The sequence below is a fragment of the Convolutriloba macropyga genome, chromosome 4 (genome assembly GCF_964194025.1).
Source record: "Convolutriloba macropyga chromosome 4, txConMacr16.3, whole genome shotgun sequence".
Taxonomy (NCBI): Eukaryota; Metazoa; Xenacoelomorpha; order Acoela; family Convolutidae; genus Convolutriloba; species Convolutriloba macropyga.
Window position 1 is genome coordinate 79700307 of NC_134471.1, and position 21804 is coordinate 79722110.

At 36.4% G+C, this 21804-nt stretch overlaps 2 protein-coding genes and 1 long non-coding RNA gene across 3 annotated transcripts in view; all 3 read right to left on the minus strand.

The window, feature by feature from the left end:
* Window positions 1–1184: 1184 nt before the first annotated feature.
* Window positions 1185–21804, minus strand: part of LOC142337921 (uncharacterized) — an 85452-nt gene continuing 64832 nt past the window's right edge. Inside the window, exons 10-12 of the mRNA XM_075387561.1 lie at window positions 8669–8879; window positions 7425–7672; window positions 1185–1985 (exon numbers count right to left, since the gene is read on the minus strand). Of these exons, the coding sequence (XP_075243676.1) occupies window positions 1606–1985; window positions 7425–7672; window positions 8669–8879 (839 nt within the window). The 3' untranslated portion in view covers window positions 1185–1605. The remainder of the gene's footprint in view (window positions 1986–7424; window positions 7673–8668; window positions 8880–21804) is intronic.
* On the minus strand, window positions 13745–17396 carry LOC142337922 (uncharacterized). The gene is made up of 3 exons (XR_012758959.1): window positions 17271–17396; window positions 16347–16499; window positions 13745–14132 (listed from the first exon to the last, which is right to left on the minus strand). It is a non-coding gene; the product is annotated as an uncharacterized LOC142337922 (long non-coding RNA).
* Window positions 17901–20582, minus strand: LOC142337941 (membrane frizzled-related protein-like). Its single transcript, XM_075387574.1, has 4 exons — window positions 20072–20582; window positions 19007–19256; window positions 17992–18307; window positions 17901–17927 (listed from the first exon to the last, which is right to left on the minus strand). The coding sequence occupies exons 1-4, from the start codon at window positions 20280–20282 to the stop codon at window positions 17901–17903; spliced, it is 804 nt and encodes a 267-aa protein (XP_075243689.1). The 5' UTR covers window positions 20283–20582.

Sequence of the window (21804 nt, forward strand, 5' to 3'; positions counted from 1 at the left end):
TGGGTGGGATATTGCCTTTGCAAACTTGATTGCAGTTGTACTATTTAAAATACTTTGTTCTTATCAATTTTTGTTGAATATATGGAACCCTTCAGAGTAAAATATCGAAAAATAACTCAATGAAACCTAATTAATTCGCATTGTAAAATTTGAATTTCTGTTTATATCTTGAATGGCCAGGTGATATAATTTCTTGAAATTTAATTAATCAACCACGCTACTCGTATCTGCTACCAATTTTTATTAAAAATTTCAAAACTCCCAACTTGAGGCCACTTTCAAAGTTCTCCTCGGTGAAAAAAAAAACAATATATTGATATCTAAGGTGTTCATTATATTTCATTAATGTGTTCAGAACACAAAAACTGTCATTCTAATTTGACAAAACAGTTCCTAGCAAAAAAGCAGGCAAGGTAACGTGTCTTTACAAATGCAAAATGGTGACAGTGATCAGGGGCTGGATAGAGAGAAGAACAATAAAGTGGTCTTACAAATGAATAGCAAGAGATACAATTACAAAAATAGTCTGAGACGAGATAGAGAGAGACAGTGAGTTAGAGGGAAGATAATAAAGCACAAGAATGAGGTTAATGTCGCCTTTGGTTGTTATTGATTGGTTAGAACAGAACACACTATAGGTTAAAAACATCAAAACAGATAATACAAACCATATATACACACTCACATAGATATATATGTGTGTGAATGGTTTGCATATCAGGTGTACAGCAACATAGATTTCACGGGGGTTCTTTTGCAATTTGGGGTAAATTTGCTGATTTGAAGTGATCCGACAATCAGGCTTCAAACAAAAATCGTGCAAAAAAAAGTACAAAGAGCAGTCAAAACCTGAGGATTGAACGTGTTTAGAATAATTGATAAGTGTATGTGTTTAAAATTGGTTTATTTACCAAAGCCAAGCAATTAGATTTGAATAAATTTTGAAAGACTTTTTGGCCCAGTCAAATTAATAAACTCTTGTGATGATAAAGTCAATACGTAATCGCAAAAACCCATTTTTGTTTTCTTTTTGTAAAAAAATGCCCTATGTCAAAACCTCTAATTCCTTATTTATAGATAATGTTACTGAAAATTGGTGCACTAAATCAAACATGACAGAAATGAGCAAGACCAGCTGAATTTGACGAGTTAAAACTCATTAATTTAAATTAATTAATTGGCTGTGGTACAGGTGTTGAAACATTGATTGTCAGAAATTCAAAATCAGCAAAAAGAGTAAATCGATTTTCCAAACTTTAGCACCATAAGCTGCACTTTGTTTGAGTCACAACGCAGCAAAAACATTCAAAACTAGTCGACATACAAAACCAATCAGTGATAATCAAAGACATATTTAAAAGATCAAAAAACTTACCTTGAACTATTCAATATCAGGCTAGATACTTGTCACTTATGTTTACAAAAACAACTAACCACATGTTATTAACAACTGCTTTTTAATTATTAAAATAAATTTGAAAATAGTCAGTTTTTTCATTTTTTTTTAGTATTAAATGGACTACAAAAAATAGTTTTTGAGAGAAATAAAGTTTTTGGAAAAGCAAATAAAATTTACTTTGTTTTCAGTGTCCCGTCGTCTTTATTTCACGCTTCCGACGATGATAAGTTCGAATTATCCGCGGCAGTAACATCAAATGTTGAATGTTGCGATTGGTTATGAAGACTTCCGTTGTTATTATTATTATTGTTATAAGCAACACAATTTGAACTCCAATTATCGCTGTTATCAAAAACTTCATCGTCTGAAGGATAGACCAATCCCGCCGTACTGCTTCCCACTGAATGATTTCTGGGAATCCGACTGTTCGAATTGGTAGAACTACTGTTGTTGTACAAATCTTCTGTTGCCTCGTTTTCATTTTCGGCTCCTTCGTCTTCATCCTCCTCGTTCTGTTCTTCTTTGATACTCGGGAGAGCTGATCGGACGGATGGGCGTCGAATAAAAGGGGTTTGTTGTTGGGAACCTTTAAAATATTTCAGATGAATGAAACATCATTCTGAGTATTTATTTGTGAGACTTAAAGGTGTATTTACTCAATAGTATTGACGCTCAAAAAAGTTTAACAAAGTATCTGAAAATAATTCAAACAGAGAATCTTTTTTCCTATAAATTTGCAGTGACGCAGGATACATACCACCTACTGGAACAGGCAGAAAAAATATTGACAAAACTGTCGCCAATAACAGACAGTGTTAAAAACATTGATGCCAGCTAGTCAATACCCGTTTCTTGAGTTAATAACCGAGTTGTTGACCTGCGGCGAGGAAAGTAATTTGTGATAAAAAACATTCATGAGAATGAAAATACAACTCACTCCTTGGAGAGCCAGAAGCAAAAATCCCAATACCTGATTGTGAAATTGGGCAAGCGAATGAAGGAAAGCTGCTTTGAAACGAGCGTCACTAAAAAGTCGGAATTATACTTTCGACGACGAAAGGCAAAAACAGACAAGAAGGATCGAATTATTCTGTGCGCAACACAGAATGTTCCCACATTGCATTTGAAATTACGAATTAACATCATATCATCGTCCGTATCTGAATTGATATCGCAAAGAATTCGTTAGATATTTCCAGGTAATTTGTTCTAAACAGAAGGGTGTTGCTATGATACAAACATAAACCAGTTATGTCTCCATTTTTTTGTGTCATTGACGTTTTTGATTTTACTTCATTAGTTCACCCGGTCTTTGTTTCAATTTCTACCAAATTTTGTAAACTTTAACAATTTTAAAGTCAATTCGATTGACTACAAATTGACTTTCAACTGTACTTAATATTGCGTGCATTTTACAGGACAAGCCTAGTGGTAAAAACTATCAAATGCTCAGGTAGAAATTTCAAAACCTATATTAAAAGTAATGTGTTTTCATATATTGACAAACATAAACCGACTAACGTCGGATGAATTGATCTCGGACAGTTGGGGGGCAATTTAATGTTGGGAGTGTAGCTTAGAATTTTTTATTGGGTGCAAAAACTCGGAACTCATAGTGGTTCGAACCCGAGACCTCCATGATAGTGTTAGATATCTTAACAACTGAGCTACAACGGCTTTGAGAATCAACCGCTAACGGTTTTATATTAGCAACAAATTTTGAAATGAGAGCAATTGAAATCACTCAAAACGAAGAAGTGAAGTGTGAAAAAGTCACTTGAGAAGTCACAGAAGTCAAGTGCAAAAGCACAAAAATGGTTAAGAAAAAAATTTGCATGAAAAAAGACCAACACGTTTAGAATAATTGCTAAGTTCATTCGAGAGCAATCAATGAAAAATATATGAATGGGACAAAATGAAACAAAATGAAAAAGACAGCAAGAGCAAACTCTCCACCTCGCTATTTATTCTTTGTCAGTAACTTTCCACCTCGCTATTTTGGAAAACTTTTTGAGAACAGTTTTTTGTAGCCATGAGATGTTGTTTATTAAATGCACAATAACTGCAGACTGACGCGAATATCGTCTTATTATTCGTGCTAATCATATCGATTTAAATAAAGGACATCGAGAAAAAAAATCAACTTTTTGTTAGTTGTTTGCTGGGCAGTGTCTGCTTAAATATATTTCAAATAGCAGGAATAAAAAAAAGCTAGCAAGAAAAATCAAATAAATTTCACTCAAAATTATAAAAAAAAATTGTAAACGTAGCTAAAACAAAAAACAGCGTGACAAGTCCTAAAAATCAAACCAAGGAATTCACAAATTAAAGAACTGACTATCTGGTTGGTTTGACAAGAGATTTTGTTTTTCAATAAAGCAAATGAACAAAGAAGATGAAAAAGGAAAAATATCTAATAAATGTCTAAAAAATATCTAATAAAATATCTAAAATATCTAATAAATATCTAAGATGAAAAAGGAAAAATATCTAAAATATCTAATAAATGTTCCAACTCTAACTACTATAGGACACACAAATTATATGCTTTTGAGAACTTACACGGACTAAGGCCGACCAAAATGCACTCGAATGATAGTTGAATAATAATTCACGGATACTTTGACAAATCAACAACTAAGATAAAACTACATTGTTATCCCTTCTCATACAGTCGCCTCCATTAAGAAACAGACTTAACTGCAGAATGAGATCAATTCCGATCAAACAAAAATCAAGGGTGCAAAAATCACACGCGAGCAAAAGATGTTCTAGAACAGGTGCAAAAACGGTCAAGCTAACACCTGTCAGTAAAAACCCGCAAGTTAACAATGATTAAACATAAACCGACAAATGTCGGAAGAATTGCTCTTGAACGACAGGCGAGGCAATTTAATTCATCAGTGGCTGTGGGTGCAAAAAACTTTCACCCCACCGGGATTCGAACCACTGACCTCTCACTCCATGGCCACGCGCACTCACCACTGCGCTACGAGTCAGTTATTTTTGCTACGCTGCAACCGATTTTATATTAGCAACTTCGAAGCACCAGAGATCACTCAAAAATGATGAACGAAAGCGTGAAAAAGTCACTTGAGAAGTCAAAGAATGTTCTAGAAGAAAAGCGCAAAATTGTCAAGCGAAAGATTTGCATAAAAAAAGACACACACGTTTACAATAATTGCTATGAACTGCGTTCAAGAGCAATTAATAAAACTTGTTCGAGCGGAACTATAAGGTAACGACGAAAAACTATGGGCCTAAAAGGAAGAAAAAAGATGTTTAAAAGGAAGAAAGATTAGATTTTTAAAGGTCATCAGTGACAAATTATCAATACACAACCTCATTTTAAGACCATTCAAGCCAAACCTTATCGTAACAATTAAAAACACTCAAAAAACTCACTTAGGACAAAACTAATATGACAAGAATTAGGGGTGACACTCAAAACCAAATTTGTTGTATTTTTCCTATTTGTTGAACTCAGATTGACTACCAATTGACATTCAAATGTCTCACTCCGTCTGCATTTTACACAAGCAAAACTTTTTCAGACGAAAACAATACCAAACTTGGCGGGAGAAAATTCATTTTTTTTCAAAATAAGTCATCCGTTGTCTTGATAATGTCAACTAACACAAGAAACTTAAAGTTTAACTGCGAATGCAAGCAATTCATATGAACTTGCATACGTGTGAAAGCAAAATGAAATACTTGCATCCGCATTTGAACTTTGTTTTTTGACATTGACAAGAGAACGCATGAAGACCTTTTCTTTTAAAATTATTTCCAACACAGCCTACTTTGGGCCATTAGATTTCGTTTCAAACATGTGGCTGGAGAACATTTTACACTGGAGAAAATATGGTATTGTTTCAACCATTTCCACTGTGACATAAAACTACAGCTGGACAACATTCCTGTCCAAATTGCTTGCCAATTCTTTGTCGGGAATGATTTCCTAAAGTAATAACCAGAACGAGGGAACAAAATTACCCTGTAAGAGTGATATTTTTTTCCAAAAAAAATTTAAAGTGCAAAAACAGGTTAACTGAAAACAATTGAAGAAGAGAAAACAAAGCGGGGCAAATCCTGAGCATCAAGGCAAATACACGAGGAAACCACAGAACTGGCTGTTTCGTTTATTTGCCGAAGCAGATGAACTTGAAAAAAGTCCATAAAAACGAGATCTGAAAAAAGAGATCAAATTTTAGAGCTCCAGTGACATACAAGTCAAATGAAATCGGAGACATAGCTTTGGGGGCAAGAAACGAAGGGGCGAATAGACAATTCAAAGAGGATTTTTCAAAACTATCTTTTTAATGGCGTCAAGTAAATACATTGCTGAATAGTTGAATAACACCAATTAAATGCAATTTGAAAGCATAAATATCCATTAATCAAACTAATTTGGGACGAATTGACAAATAACAGAAGAATTTGGAGTCTTACTCAACAATTTATATACTTTTCTTAACTATCTGTACGAAAGACTTTAGAACCGTTAGCAATACACAAAAAGGTTGAAACAGATTATGGTATATATTAATATTAAATAACGATGGTACACATTTCTAGGGAGCGCTCGAAATCTTTCAACCACGTGGTTTCCACTGAAAATAAACATGACCGACTGACGTCGGGCGAATTGCCGTCAAACCATTGGCGGAGTGAGGGGACCGAGCGTTACGGTTGGAGTGAGGTGGAAGGGAGGAATAGTTGACGGGTTGTCAGGAGAGGTTAAATTCTAAGAACCACCCCTCACACCAATAATTTACGTCCACCAAAGTTTCGTTGAATCGCAAACTTAACAGTCTAGTAAACCGTAGGGTTCAATGTGAAATCTCATTCCCTCTCGACTTTACCTGTTTATCAGCTTTTTGAGGACAAAAACTCAAATATTTAGACGGAAAGACTATAAGAAAAAAGTTGACAGTTTAAAAAATCGCTTTTAAAAACCAGCCAGACTAAAATAATTGCTACAACCATTATTTTTTAAAACAAAAAGGATGTCAAAAATAATAAGGACGGCAAAATTCTTATCGGAATTGATTCAAACCTTTCTGAAAACTTAAGACAATTAGACAAGGAGACATTGATTTCGACATTATGACGAAAGAACATTAAATTGCGAACAGCAGATCTAGACATAACTTAGAAAGTTAAAAAAAATCTTTTTTAAAACAAGGTGTGTCTAGGTAATTAAGACCTCAACTTTAAAATACACCATTTCAATGGACAAAGCTTCGTTTTTTTTTCAAAGCAGATAAGATCTCTCATTAATGATACTCACAAGAATCACTTAAAAGAACTATGGACAAAACTACAAAAAAACTAAATTTGGATCCATTCTGTTTCGGCCCCTCCAGCTTAGTAAGCATAAATCTTTTATGACCCCCAGGCGCACGTGCTTTTTTCTTACATAGTAACGTGCTATATAACAACATATAATTTGCAACTGGGGGTCATAAAAAACACTGGGGCGGGGGCGAAACAGAATAGATCCCTAAATTTTACCAAAACAAATGCGTCAAGTTTATTATAAAAATATAATCTCGTCAAGGAATGGGCTTGATTGCAAGCAATTACCAAGAAAACTTTTAAAATAATTTTCGGACCTTTTCTGTCTCCCCCCATTATACTCACAATTACAATTTTTGTTGTTATTTAGCATGCTACTATGTAAAAAAACAGCACCTGCGTCTGAGGGCTAAAAGTTATATGCCCACTAAGCTGGGAAAAATTCTGCATAAACGTTCTTTTACTCTCACTGCAGAGCAGATTTTGACGAGCAGCTTTTGAAGCGTATAGAGCACTACATAATTTGATATCAAAATGAAACCAATTTAGCAATTGAGCTGCATAAGATTCTGCCTGAGAGAGTAATTTATATCACGCAAACCGAAAGTGATAAGGACGTAAAGTCAATCGGAAAATCAAAACGGTCAAGCAAAAACTGTACATAACGCAGGTACACACGACTTCGTACGAGAGCAATTAAAAACCAACTGATTAAACAAGCGACCTTGTGGTTGATGTGCGTCATAATTCTGAGGATGAGTACTGAAGTCAAACACCTCTCCTGCTGCTCCCTTCTGCTTCTGTTGCAATTCCCGTTCCTCTTCCCACTCGAATGCGTTCACGCCAGGCGAGTAGAGAGGTGACTCCGGAGGGGGTCCGAGGGCAGTCTGGTGGTCCGTTAAGGGATTGGATGACGTGAAGGCTGTCTCGTTGTACTTATCTCTCGTCTCGTACTTCAAATCTTTCCCGTACCTTAAATTTAGGTCTTGAGGAACGTACGCCAATCAAAATGTTCATTGAATACGAAATAAAACACAGTATCCAGTATTGTAAAACATATCTCATTACATGATTGTATGAAATACCCGATCTAACCAATATTATTCAGTGTAAAATTTTTTGAAGAGCATTTTTTTCCGCGTTTTTTGAGGATTCCAGAGGGCTCAGTGTTTCCTCCAGATTAAAAATACCATAATTACGATTTAATAAGCAAAAGAGATGATTGTCTAAATATTTTTTCAACAAAATACACCTGGGATATTACAAACTAGGAAAATATAAAGTAAGTTACGTATGCCTTTCAGATGGGCTCAAAAATGCTCCCTCGAAAATTTCGAGACTGCTAAAAGAGGGTGTACTTGAAGCCCATTCCCTTTCGAGAGACATACCGGACTTGTACTTCATATCAAACATAACTTCACAACATAAAAGAACCCGGCAACAGTCAACTTCTAAGAACCGCCCTTCACACCATCAGTATAAGTGTCCAAAACTGTTTCGGTGAATACTTGGAGACTAGTGAGCTGAAAGGTTCTAAGAGCACTTAATGCCTGCTGGGCGCTACCTTTTTATCCCGTTTTTAAGGACGAAAAGTCATATGGATCAGACGAAAAATCGGTCAAGCGAAAAATCGGATAAAAAAAGACCGACAGGACTAATATAATTGCTACAAACTTCGTTTGAGAGCAATTAAAAAGCCCTTCAAAACATTTAAAGTAACAAAAAATGACTAATTTCGTTTTAGCTAAAAATTGTCTTTAATATAGTAGATGTATACAGCCAATTTGTGATCAAAATCAATCAACATACTTGTATAATGGAAGTTGAGCCATCTGGTCCACGAGAAGTCAAATGGGTCAGACGAAAAATCGTATAAAAAAAGACCGACAGGAATAGTATAATTGCTACAAACTTTGTTTAACAGCAATTAATGATCTGTTCAGTCAGAGAGGAAACAGTTTCACTAACTTGTATCTAGAACTGGCATGCTGACTAGCAGTAGAGCCAGCACCATTACCACTGGACGCTCTACTGTCTCTGTGGTGTCTGTAACCAAAGTGGTTTCCCAGTCGACTGACAATGTTGCGACAGTAGAAGAAGACTAAGATTGAGAAGAGGAAGAGAAAGACCACTGCCAACATCACTCCCAGTACCACCAGGGGTAGTGACACCTCATCTTCTAAAACAAGACCCACAGTTAACCAAAATATAACTTCTGTCTTTAAACATGACAAATGATAAAATTAACGACGTAAATGACGTAAATTTTCAAAATTTCTCTTTAAAAATGACAAAATTAACGACGTAAATATTTAAAATTTTCGTCTTTAAAAATGACAAATGATAAAATTAACGACGGAAAAGGGATGATTGTCTAAAATTGTTTCAACACACAACAAAAGCTGGGATAATATACACCATGAAAAAATGTATGCATTTCAAATGGGCTCAAAAAATCCCCAGACAGCTAAAAAAAATTCACAGAGCTAAAAATGACGTAATTTTTTAAATTTTCTGTCTTTAAAAATGACATAAAATTAACGACGTAAAATTTTAAAATTTCTGTCTTCAAAAATGACAAATGACAAACTTACCGACGTAAAGCATTTGGGTGATCTTTTCCGTTACACATAAAATACTTCTTCCCCCCGTAACAATATGCATACATCATTGCGCAGCAAATCATTGTTTTTAATGTATCGCTTATTCTAATGGATTGATAATAATTATACTTGAGCAATTAAAAAAAAAACAACTAAAAATGTCAATGTTTGAAAAATGCAAAAGTCTGTAACCTCGTTTGGTTTCAACAATAAAGAAATACCAACTAAAATCAAAACGCACAGATCAAAAACTACTCAAATCGAAGTATTATTAAAAGTTAAAAATTCTAAATTCTAAATGCCACTTGATCTTGAGTAGGTCAGCACAACAACAACGGCCGACTTCTATTCCATAACATATATTGTTCAAAAACAGTTCGTACGCTAAAATTTTCACAATTGAAGAACTGATTAATTTCTGTTTCGTCTCCGCGCATAAACAAAATTATAAAAAAAAATTGTTTTCAAAAGCTTGGTTGAGCAGACAGACATATAAACGCAGCAGACATTACTTTGCGCTGAGCCCGGGTATCAACTCAAAATTTGTCCAATCTTTCAATGAAATATATGCAAACAAAAAAACTGATTTCAGATTAAAAACTCAACAAAAATCAATTCAATCGAACAATAGCGATCAAAGATGCACAAGACTGTCGTCTTTAACTTCAAACACTTCTCTTTACAACATGCCGTCCCCCATTTCTGACACGCCCTGCACTATTTCCTTCAGTTGAGCTTCAAAATGCCTTTGACATTGACTGATAGGCTTGAGGAATTATTGGAATCTACTGTTTCTAATGAATGAAAGGCAAGTCGGTCAAACTTTAAGAACCGCCTTTCACACCATGAGTATACGCCTCCAAAACAGTTTCGGTGAACCGCATACTTGGAGACTAGTGAGCTGAAAGGCTCTAAGAGAACTTAATGACCTCTGGGTGCTACCTGTTTATCCTATCTGTGAGGACGAAGAGTCAAATGCGTCAGAAGAGTCCAAAATTGACAAGCGAAAAATCGCATAAAAAGACCACCGGACTAATATAATTGTTACAAATTTGTTTGAGAGCAATTAGACAACAAAAATTCAAATGACCTGACTAAGAGTTAGACACATCCCGTCATTCTGTGGACACATTAGACAGAAAACAAATCGATCATGGCATGTTGATTTAAAAGAATATAGCCGGCAGATTGCCTGAGTAGCTGCGAAATTTTCGTACCGCACAATCAAAAATCGTGCAAATGACCTTTCACATTTTTACTGGAGAAAGTGAGATAAAAAGTCACGCACACAAATGCCGTTAGTGGAAGGAAGAAGTCACCCAGAAAATTTGAGTTTCGGCTTTGCTGTGTGAACTAAAAAGAGCGTCACAAGACGAAACCAAAAACCCGGAACACCGCAATATAGCTACGCTCAGATTTCAGCCTCGCAGCTATAAACACCAAGCTACTATCGTCAAACCACTTGATTTTAATTCAATTTAAGACGAAGTTTTAGACGAACAGTCAATTAATTTTTTGATCCGGGAAGTAGTGCCTTAGATATATTTAGATGCTGGGCTTCAAAAATTTTACTAGAATTCATTGAATACAACTACCGATACCATAGAAAATAAAACCACTTTCTGTGAACATAATTAAGTAGTAAACTGTGGCAAAGTAGTTTAGTTGATTAAAATTCTGAACGAGAGGCCAAGCAAGCTGAAGAGTATTTCAGAAAATTCCAGCAAAAATATTGCATTAATAAAGAAGCATAAGACTACTCTGACACAATTTGATAACTTAATGCAGTAAGTCATAATAATGCTCGGGCTTAATGAGCGGCTCGGGCTACTCAGGGGGGTGGGGTCAAACGCCCCCTCAGGCTCTGAAATTGTCTCCTCAAAACAATTTCATTGAATCGGATACTTAAAGACTAGTAAGGTGTAAGGTTCTAAGAGAGCTGCTCGGCCAGTTAATGCCCTCCGAGTGCTACCTGTTTATCCCATTTTTGAGGCCGAAAAGTCAAATGAGTCAGACAAAAAATCGCATAAAAACCACAGGACTGATATAATTGCTACAAACTTCATTTGCGAATAATTAAACAGAATGACGTTAAATTTAATCAATTTGAGGCATCATAAAGCACACCAGATGCAAAATGATTGCAAAATTATGGCGCTATATCTAAATGAGTTTTATATCAAATGTTGCAAGTTTTACAAAACAAACATTATGCTCTCAGGCAAGTTTACATTTCATAAATGCGGATCCTTTAGAACCAGATTAAAAATATTTTGGCATAAGTTTCTTTCCACACGAGTAAGTGCAATTTCACGCAAACTCACGCCTCAATAAACATTCAGATATCTTCAGATAAAATTGGAAACGAAGGTCGATTTAATTTCTATGGCTTCGACAGCAAAATCGAACAGCAGGTTATAATCCACTGGACCAGTTCAAACAAGGCCAGAATACTCCATCCGAGCCACAGACCCAGATTTCCTCCGAGCGTCCCGAACAATACAGGAATATTATATTTGGGCATTTCTTCGATTCTGAAGTAATTCAAATTTTCGAAGTATATCTCAACACGTACGAAGTTCTTTCGCAGTATTTCACTGAGCGTTGTCGTTGCATCAGCGTGTCCGGTGGCTTTTACTGCATATTCGATGAACTTTCTAACTCTGTCAGAGGGTGATCGTCGAAGAAGGTAGGCGAAATAAGGCGCATATGCTTCGGTTGGCCATTCTACGCTCACAAATCTGTTCCTTATTTATTAAAAAAGTGAACAAATTCTGAGTGAATATCTTCCGTCCACAATTTGCCAATTCGGATCTATTCTGTCCCCCCAAGAGTTTTTTTACGCCCCCAGTTACAAAATATATGTGTATATAGCACGTTACTATGTAAAAAATAGAACGTGCACCTGGGGGTCATAAAAGATATACGCCCACTAAGCTGGGGGGGGGGGGGGGCAAAACTTAACAGATCCGTCAATTCTCCTACTGTGCATGTCTTTGTACATACCAAAATTCATTTTGTTATTTTCAAGCAAGGGCGAGGGGGAGGGGGGTTCGTATGAATTCTTAATTTCCAATCAACTTTGAGGTGAAGTTACTTTTCCCAATAATTCCTCCCAAACGATACAATTTCAGAATTTCTTTTGTCTTCATGCTTTTTAAAGCAACGCGCCTAGATAAGAAACAGATCAGATTCGCGCCTGAAGATGAACTGGACACTTTAAGGTCTCGTTCCTGACACGGTTGCGGGCATTCACACGTCCGTTTGTTCAAGCTGAAATCATTGAGAACTTGATCAACGCACTTGAACTGTCCTTTGTTCCAAGGGTCGCAATAATTCCTTGAATTGCGGGATACTTCCGGATTTGAACTGAATGGGAAATTGGACAATTGGCTGCAGTTACAAACCAGACTCAAAGCTGTCTCATGACAGAGGTGGGTGCAGAAAGCTTGAATGGGTACACGGGGTTTATGAATGAGCTAGTAGATACTTAAAGAACATGATTGTTCTTAACAAGCGCTCTCCAAGAGCAGCAAGACGATTTAAAGCGTGGGCTTAAGAAATGTAAAATCACTTCTTTAGAACAAAAACTTACTAAATAATTTCACTTAAACCGTTCGTATTCCTATTTTTTCAAAAACAACTACAGTTGATAAGCTCTTTCGCTATCTTCAAATTGAGTACTTTAAAACTTACAACAATTAAACAAATTCAAGATTTGTTTAAAATTATTTTCAGTTTACAAGATTTACAATTATCGTTGCATTTTGCTTCTACCCGTGAATATGCCAAATTTCGATTCTTTCATAAATTACATCATTTCCCTTTTCCAGATATTCAAAAAGCGCCTCAAACATAAACCCCCCTTGGGTGTAGGTGAACATCATTGCCTCTTTAGATGCTTCTACGTTTCGAGGCCAAGAGGGGGAACAATCGGAGAAGGGCTGCTCCGCTCGCACGATCCACTCTTGCGAGAGAGTGAGGGTAGTTGCAAAACCAGCACTCAGATACAGGGCCTGATTCCGATACAGGGAGCTGTTTTATAATAAATGTCAAGGCACTTTTTAGGTTCTCTCCCATTAAATAGCCTCCCTAAAAATAGCCACCATTATAGTGTATGTAATAATCAGGAAGGGAGGAAAGGAAGGAGGGAGTGCAGGTTAGAGCCCCCCTATGCTGTCAGTGCTAGGGTTATAAGATCTATTTCGAAATTACCTGAATTCAAATTCGTGGTTTCCAGGAGCTCAAAAATGGCAATATTGTTGTAAAATGCTGCCCATTTAATCAGCCCTTTAATCCCTGATTTCCAACATTATTTAATAATTACTTAACCTTTTACCATCCCTTGTAAACATGAGGTTTAAACAGAATGTATTTATCAACCTTTTGGCTTTTATCTGGATTAGTTCAGAAAATTGTCATTGAGGCGTTGAGGGTGGAAAACAGCTCCCATCCTTAGTGCTAATCGGGGGGAAATCACGGGGGTTCGAGATGGTCTACCTGGCTCCAGAATTTTGCCCAAAAATTCCGATGTATTCATCCTTATCCACAAACAGGGTCAGTTTCAGTCCACTAACAAAACCCGTCTTCGTGCTAGAGTACGGCTTTGTGTTGTTATATAATTGCTGAAATGCGTTGAATGCAAAACAATTTCCGAAATCTTTGTTTTGAATAGTTGTGAATATTTCATGTCAACATGACTTTCCATCCAAAACGCACTGAACAATGAAAGCTCCTTTTTGATGTCCGTTGCCAATAATTTCCGCGTCGGAGAGTTTTACAAAATCTTTGAAGTCAGAGAAATCAGGCATATTTGAAAGATGAACCGCCTCAAATCAGTGAATTGCCACTTTGAAGTTATTTAATCAATCCCTGTCGCCAAAACAACGTATCGATGTGAACAAATATCAGAAGAACAAAGTAAGGCGACTATGTTGTCCCCATTGTTGATATATGCGGATAAAAGTACCCTGATCAGCTAACGAGTGCCAACGCTTGCGACTATTATAATCGCAACAATAGTTGATTTTAAAAAATTACTACAGCTAGTTGTTAACACACTGCTAATATTCATTCCTTCCACTAGATAATGACACAAAAAAAATTAGACAGCAGTAAAGTCATATGGACCCAGAAAGTGAAATAAGGTGAATGGCGGGTAACGTGGGGGGGGGGGGGGGGTACTCTAAGTGAACTGCCCCTAACCGTGTCCGGACAAAACAGTCCCAGACAAAACAGTCCCAAATTGCAAAATAATCCCAGACAAAATAGTCCCAAGAAAATAGACAAAACAGTCCCAGACAAAATAGTCCCATATAAAATATTGAAACAATTGGTTTATCTACAAACAATTTACAAACATAATCTATGAGTTAAGCTTCTGAATGCATTGTTTTTAATTGATATGAATTAGGATTAAACCAAAAACTTGTGACAAAACGCATTATTTGGAAACAACTATGTCGTAATCATCTTAATATTTGTTCAAAGTAATACAATCATATGAATATCTTAAGGGGTTTCTTTGTTACTTGATGTGTATATGTTTGACTCTATATTTAGTTCGGAATATTTTGCCTGGGACTGTTTTATCTGTTTTCTTGGGACTATTTTGTCTGGGACTGTTTTATCTGTTTTCTTGGGACTAATTTGCCTGGGACTGTTTCATCTGTTTTCTTGGGACTATTTTGCCTGGGACTGTTTTATCTGTTTTCTTGGGACTATTTTGCCTGGGACTGTTTTTATCTGTTTTCTTGGGAATATTTTGTCTGGGACTGTTTTATCTGTTTTCTTGGGACTATTTTGCCTGGGACTGTTTTATCTGTTTTCTTGGGACTATTTTGTCTGGGACTGTTTTATCTGTTTTCTTGGGATTATTTTGTCTGGGACTGTTTTATCTGTTTTCTTGGGATTATTTTGTCTGGGACTGTTTTATCTGTTTTCTTGGGACTATTTTGTCTGGGAATACATTTTGAGTCTAGTTAAGGCTTGAGGCTCTAGGACTGCTCAGCATCTGAATGTCTGGCTTTACCTGAAAACTGGCTCTACCTGTTTATCCCGTTTTTGAAGACGAAAAAAATATCAGAGGAAAAGTCAGTAGCACAAAAAAGACCAACAGGACTCATATAGTTGCTACCAACTTCGTTTAAGAGTAATCAATCTATGCATTTTATCAAAAAGTATGGTGGTTAAATTTAAAATATTCAGTTTTCTGCTGCACCCAAAACCTAATTTTTCAAATAGAGTACATTTAAAATGAATTTTAAATTTTCAAAAATGTTCACCCGTCGTTGGGATTAGAGGTGTTTAAAAATGCCTCGACAAGAAATTGAAAATACGGGAAAAGTTGGGTGACTTTTTCTACCGCCGTTTCGTTTTCATTCTCAACCGCCCTAAACTCACTACAATTGCCCGTTTCTTCCGAAATGGGTTCTGTTACCTCCTAATTTTTTTTCCATTTTTTTTCAGTATATTTTCCATTTGAGAAAAAAACTTTGAGAAAAACAGACTGGAGGACAATTAATCGAGAAAATTGTTTTAAAAAAGACAGGAAAAGTTGGGTAATGAACATAAAAGTTAATTCAGTTCTTATCTACTGCTCTGCCTTGGCCACAAAAATTGGTCCTTGATTAGTAATTGAATTAAATTGGAAAAAAAAATTTGAGAACAAGAACTCAATCACGTCGCCAATTAGGGCTCCACTCTGCTTCATTTTGTACCCTTTAAGAAAGGAGGTTTATTGAACTCCTATCATCGAGAAAAATATCCAAATGTTTACTCTAGTGATAAATTCACATTATTTTTACACACAGTTTCAGCAATAAAAACTAGATGACAGTCAAATAAAAGCCTAACTGAAACCGCTGCAGCATACAGAACTGGTCTTACACAAACAAATAGGGGTCCACAACCATACAGAGGACATGGTGTACCGCAGTCGTCACTGATATCGAAATGGCCAAAATTAATGGAAAGATCAACATTATCATCATATTTGTTCCCAATACTAATTTTTGTCTTAAATTAAGCAGCAATTCACTGGCCTCGATCCAGTCATTTTTGGTGATTTTTGTCAAATGACGCAGCAGGTACGAAGAGATTGTCATAATTTTCATCGTCACTAAAACTGTCATAGGTGTCTTGGTCATAGTAACCGTACATATCATATGCCGTCGTTGTAGGAAAAGTGTGATAGTCTGTTTCGATATTGACAATAGGATTGGCATTGATTACAAAACAAACATCGCAAATTTATCTGATCTAACTTTATTTTTTCTCATCCCCCCTCCCACACCACCATTTTAAAACCCGACTTCACAAAATTTTTTCTTCTATAGCACGTTGCTACGCTGAGTTACCATCGAGCGTAACCGCGGGCGTTCAAATAATATTTTTGAGCCAATGGCCTGTTAAAGACAAACCATGCAAACCTATATTTCAGATATGTTTAAGTTGAGATCCGTTTCTTAACAGTGTACATGCTACTGAGACCCAACATAGTAAAGGATAAATCCTAATCACAAACCTCACCTCGTTAACCTAAAAAAGCACGAAAACATCTCGTTCTAGAAGCTAAGCCGCATGACTATAAAACTAAAAATAGGGTAAAACAGAACAAACCGAAGGAGTAATTTCAAAATCTCTGCTTTAAATCCAGAATCCATCGACCAAAAATCTATTCTATTACTGTAGACCCACTAAATGTGTTCCAGTGAGTCTCCCATAATTCCTTCAATGGCTAAACTTTTGTAACTAATTTTGGATCTTTTACGCGCCATTACATAGTAAATCATTATGCCATTACATAGAGCACGTGCCATTACATAGTACGTGCCATTACATAGTAAATCATTATGTAAAAAAATTGTCACGTGCGTCTGGGGGGTGCAAATAGCCCAACATGTGCCCATTAAGCTGGGGGGGCACAAACGGAAAAGATCCCTATTTTTGCCTCAATTCAAGCCAACCCTGAGTATTCCGCCACCAATGTGGTGTGGTAGTTGTCACCCAAAACCCCCCTCCACTATCTGGCGTAGTTGTAAAGCCAAAATCCCAGTCAAAACATACCCGGCAGATTGCCGGAAAATAGCCGCCGTTGATTCCAATAAGCATGATTGGGATTGAAATAACAGAAGATATTGAAAAAAAAAGATTTTTGTACAAAAACATTTTTTTAAGTCCGATTTATTTTGATGGCATTTCGTAGTTGAACATACTTCTGTTTTTTAGAGAGAGGCTACAGGGGCTACTATCAATAACAATAATCATTAGAGAGAGGTAAATAATACTTATAGGACCGACGTTCAAATAGCGGGCATCTAAAATTGGGCTTTATGGGTTTATCCCGTTTCTATTTCTGACTTCAATTTTTATACTGACTCTGTTCATTTTGAATTGCTTTGCTGAGCAACTGATGTTCAAAATCACTTTTAGCAGAATGAGAGAAGAGAGAAACTAGTCTAGAGAAGTCAAAAAGATTTCACGCAAAATGTTGAAAAGGCGGCAAAATGAGGTAAAGCGAAACATTTTTTTATTCGACGAAGTAAAAAAAAAAATAGGAGCGCTATAATAGCCGGCTGAGAAGATGAGGGCGGCTATTAAAAATGACCTCTTTTTTCGATTTGCTTCCTCAGAAATTTCCTTTGAAATCGAGATCGCTTCTAGAGTGAAATTCCACCATTTTGCTACCACGCCACCGTCGGTTACAAATAAAATATTGATCTCTTCATTCGTAGAGTTCAAAACAGGAAGGTCGTTCGGCTCAATTATCCCGCAAGCTTTTCTCTTTCCATTTATTTTCAGAGCACTGTTCGAACCCTTATCGGCAACCATGAGGTAATCATATGAACAGGTGATATCATCTTCGACGTCAAAGGAGTTAAACGTAATCTGTATGAAGTGACCTTTAGGCGCTTTTATAGTATAGTCGCAGTCCAGTTCGTTTTTATAGTTCTCCGGAAAATAAGGGGATGTCAGAATTGTCGTTCCATTTATATAGACGTCCCTTCACGCAGCAGGTTTTTGACACGTGATACCAAATTTGGTCAAATTAGCCCCATAATTAAGTTTGAATTAACTAAACTTGTCTGATAAATCACTAGACACATGTTAGTTACATGACTGACCAAAGAGTCAATCATCAGATCAATGGGAACTGCCCCCCCAATGCGACGATTTACATGCCAGCCCCTTATAATTGCTATAATATTATAGAAACTATAATACAGTACAAAAACAAATTAATGAACATAGCCGGCAGATTGCCGGAATAGCTGCGAAAAAATAGACCTGCGTGCCATATAATAGAGATAGAAACAGATACAGATCTAAATTGAAAAAATTGACGCCGCTCAAAATCTAGGCAAAAAACATTCAGCGATAAATTAATAAAGCTTGTTAAATTTCATTCAGCAGAAGCCTCTTTATTAGGGACCTTTACTGCACATATGAGTTCCTTTGACCTTAAAAGACGTCACGCGCGCAAAGGCCGTTTGTGAGAGAAAAAGTAATTCAGAAAATTTGACTTTTTCAGCTTTGCTGTGTGAACAAATGTAAAACGAAAAAACATTGTCAGACGGCGCAACAAGAAAAAACCAAGAGCACCGCAATATAGCTTCGCTCAGCTTACAGCTTCGCAGCTATAAAAAAGGTATTTTGAGCGTTTCTCAGGAGAACACAGCAAAAAGCGTGGTCAAAACCCCACCTTGTGCAAGCGTGAACACATCCAATCTCGACTGTCTCATCATATCCTTCGACGACTCTACAATCAATGAGGGTGTCACAAGCCAACGCACAAGTCAGTTCTCCCGGACACTTCAAAAACCCATCAACGCAAATGTCATCGTCGTCTTCTTTGTCGTTATTCTCTTCAGCTGTCCTGTTGTACTCCTTACAGACTTCGTCAGTTTCGTCAGAGTTGTCTCGGCATTCCGAAAAGCCATTACACACCCACTCTTTACATCACCATGGCATTACATCATTATTCGATGGAAAAGTGACAGAAAGCAATGATATTACAAAATGATAACGTTTTAAAGAAAACGTTGAATGATTTCTTGCTCTCACAACATGAAAAATTCCTTTGAATAGTAACCTAGCAGCTTTTAAAAATTATTTTTAGTTTTAGGAAGAAAACAACCGAAAGAGAATTTTATAATGTGATTCTTCAAGAAATTGGTTGATGTTTATTATTTTATTTTGTTTGAAGGATTTGAAGTATTTTTTGTTTCAAGTATATTTAACCATATGGTTATAATTTTAATTTACTTGTTGCAAAAAAAATATTAGGGAAAAACTATGCCATACAATACACGTGATTGCAGTTTTATTTCTCATGGTTGCATTTTCAGCCATGCAAAAAATGCGGGCTTTCTAAATTTCTAACTAATGCACTCACTTTATTTCAAGCCATAAAGAGAATTGTGCAAACATCTCTAGAAAAAAGTTCCAAGAAAATAAACCCCTTCACCTCCCCTACTCAGCCCAAATTCAAATTATTTGCATTAGTATATATTTATTGGACAATGATCATTATCAGTCCCGAACGACTAATTTTCCATTTTCGAATTTAAGTAGCTGGTCATTTCCATAAAAATCTCCATTCTCAGACTTAAGCTATAGGGTGTGTATGGGGGAGGGGAGGGTGAGTTTTTTCTAACTCTTTAAAAAATGCTCCCGTTCTACCAATTCCAATTCTTTAATTTTCCAATTCTTTAAAAATGCTCAAAAATAAGATTCAGCCATGACGACAATTGATGAATTCTAATACCATCAGTAATACAAAATCCAGCATCTTTGCATTCGAAGCTTCCATTCAGAGACTCACAATACGCTTCGAAATCATAACCCTCTTCAGCGCCTGGAAGACTAGGGTCAGAATCATCTGGGAATTCAGACCTCAACAATTGATTGATGTAGTCATCCAATAAGGCCAAGTCCCTCAAGTAGGAAATCCTTGACACTGCCGATTTTCTAACCATATTGTTATTGCAAAGTGTAATTGCAGGGAATTCGACTGGGTCGTCAACTTTTTCCAAACTGATCGATACGATAACAGGGCGACTGAAGTAGTCGGCAAAAGTTAAGTACGTTTGGAAGCTGATATGTCATAGGAAACTGTTTTCCGCCTCGCTAACTTATTTATAAGAATGTAAAATCAAAGTCGCGGCTTAGACGCTTTAATGGCGACCTTGTAGTGTCGCAAATTGTAATCGATTGTATTTGTACATGATTGTATTTTCTTGCTACTACTTTATGATAACGACACTACAAACAATTTATTATTATCATTGTATGAACCTAATGGAAACCAAATCGACTATATGAAACAATGGATTACTCCAGAACTAGTCGCTGAAATTGTTTCCACGCACAAATTTGACCTAACTTGTTTTTTAAATGCGGACAATCAAAAGCAAATGATTACAATTTTGTCAATCCGTATTTCTGCTACTCACTCGAGCGAAACACCAAAACCTTTTTCGACACCACAAGGACGGTTTTTTTCGACGGTTTTCAGCACAAAAAATGCTTAACGTGTATTTTTCCTTTTCTCTTAGCTCAAGGAAGCCATATTAACAAAATAGAAGCCATTATTTTTTGAGCATATCAGTTCCCAAAAATAAAATACAAAGACAATCAGAAATAGAGATACGTACCCTTTATTGTTGTAAAATAAAAATCTGTGACCCCCAAAATATTGCTAAAACAAACTTGAGTTGAGAAATCGGTCATCGACCGTCGGGCTTTGAGTTCTTTGAAGACAATTGAAAACAGCTTATATGTTAACTGCAAAAAAAGAAATGGAAATTCGGTCAGATTGCAGTTTCTAAAAATTTAAAAAATTGGATTATGTGCTGAAATGATGAAGTGGTTCTGGCTTTCAAAAAAGCAAGCTAACTATTTCTAGAAGGCTCAACGTACGAAGTACGTTGAGCCTTCTAGAAACAGTTAGCCTAATTGTTGTGGCTAACTTCTAGAAATAGTTAGCCTAATTGTTGTGATATACTTAATAAATAGTTTCAGGGATGAGCCTGCGAAGCATGGAAAATAGTGAATGGGCTGACGCAGAGGAAAATCAAAAACAATTTCCTAATTTACGCTATCTGGACATGACACCATCAGAGACAATGACCCCAGTCACAAAGCAAGACAACAGGCGAGGATGTTCAGTATTGAGTCCATTAGAAGAGAACCTGCAGAATGATGTGTCAGAGAAACGCGAAAAACTTCTATCAGATGCGGTGAAGAAAGCAATTCCTCAAAAAACTTCCGAACTGAGGAATCATTCGACCCTCAAAAAAAGGAATGGTGTCAGATGCTTTGGCGGATATTTAAAAAAAAGGAACTCAAGGAGGAACTGAGATGTGAGATAATGCTCGAAGTACAAAATTCGGAAATTATGACGAATCTCAAAACCCTTTCGGAGGCAGAAAGCTACAGCAGACGAGAGAATATCAACATTTTTGGAAAAAAAGAAGAGAAAAGGAAAGCGACAATGGA

Bases quoted from the DNA above. Each gene is read 5' to 3' on its own strand.
- LOC142337941 (XM_075387574.1), bottom strand. From the start codon at position 20,282: ATGGTTAGAAAATCGGCAGTGTCAAGGATTTCCTACTTGAGGGACTTG. The intron at 19,257-20,071 runs GTATTAGAATTC...GGTGATGTAAAG, and splicing joins TGGATTTTGTATTACTGATG to AGTGGGTGTGTAATGGCTTT. The intron at 17,928-17,991 runs GTAGCAAAATGG...TTTCTGAGGAAG, and splicing joins TTGTAACCGACGGTGGCGTG to CAAATCGAAAAAAGAGGTCA.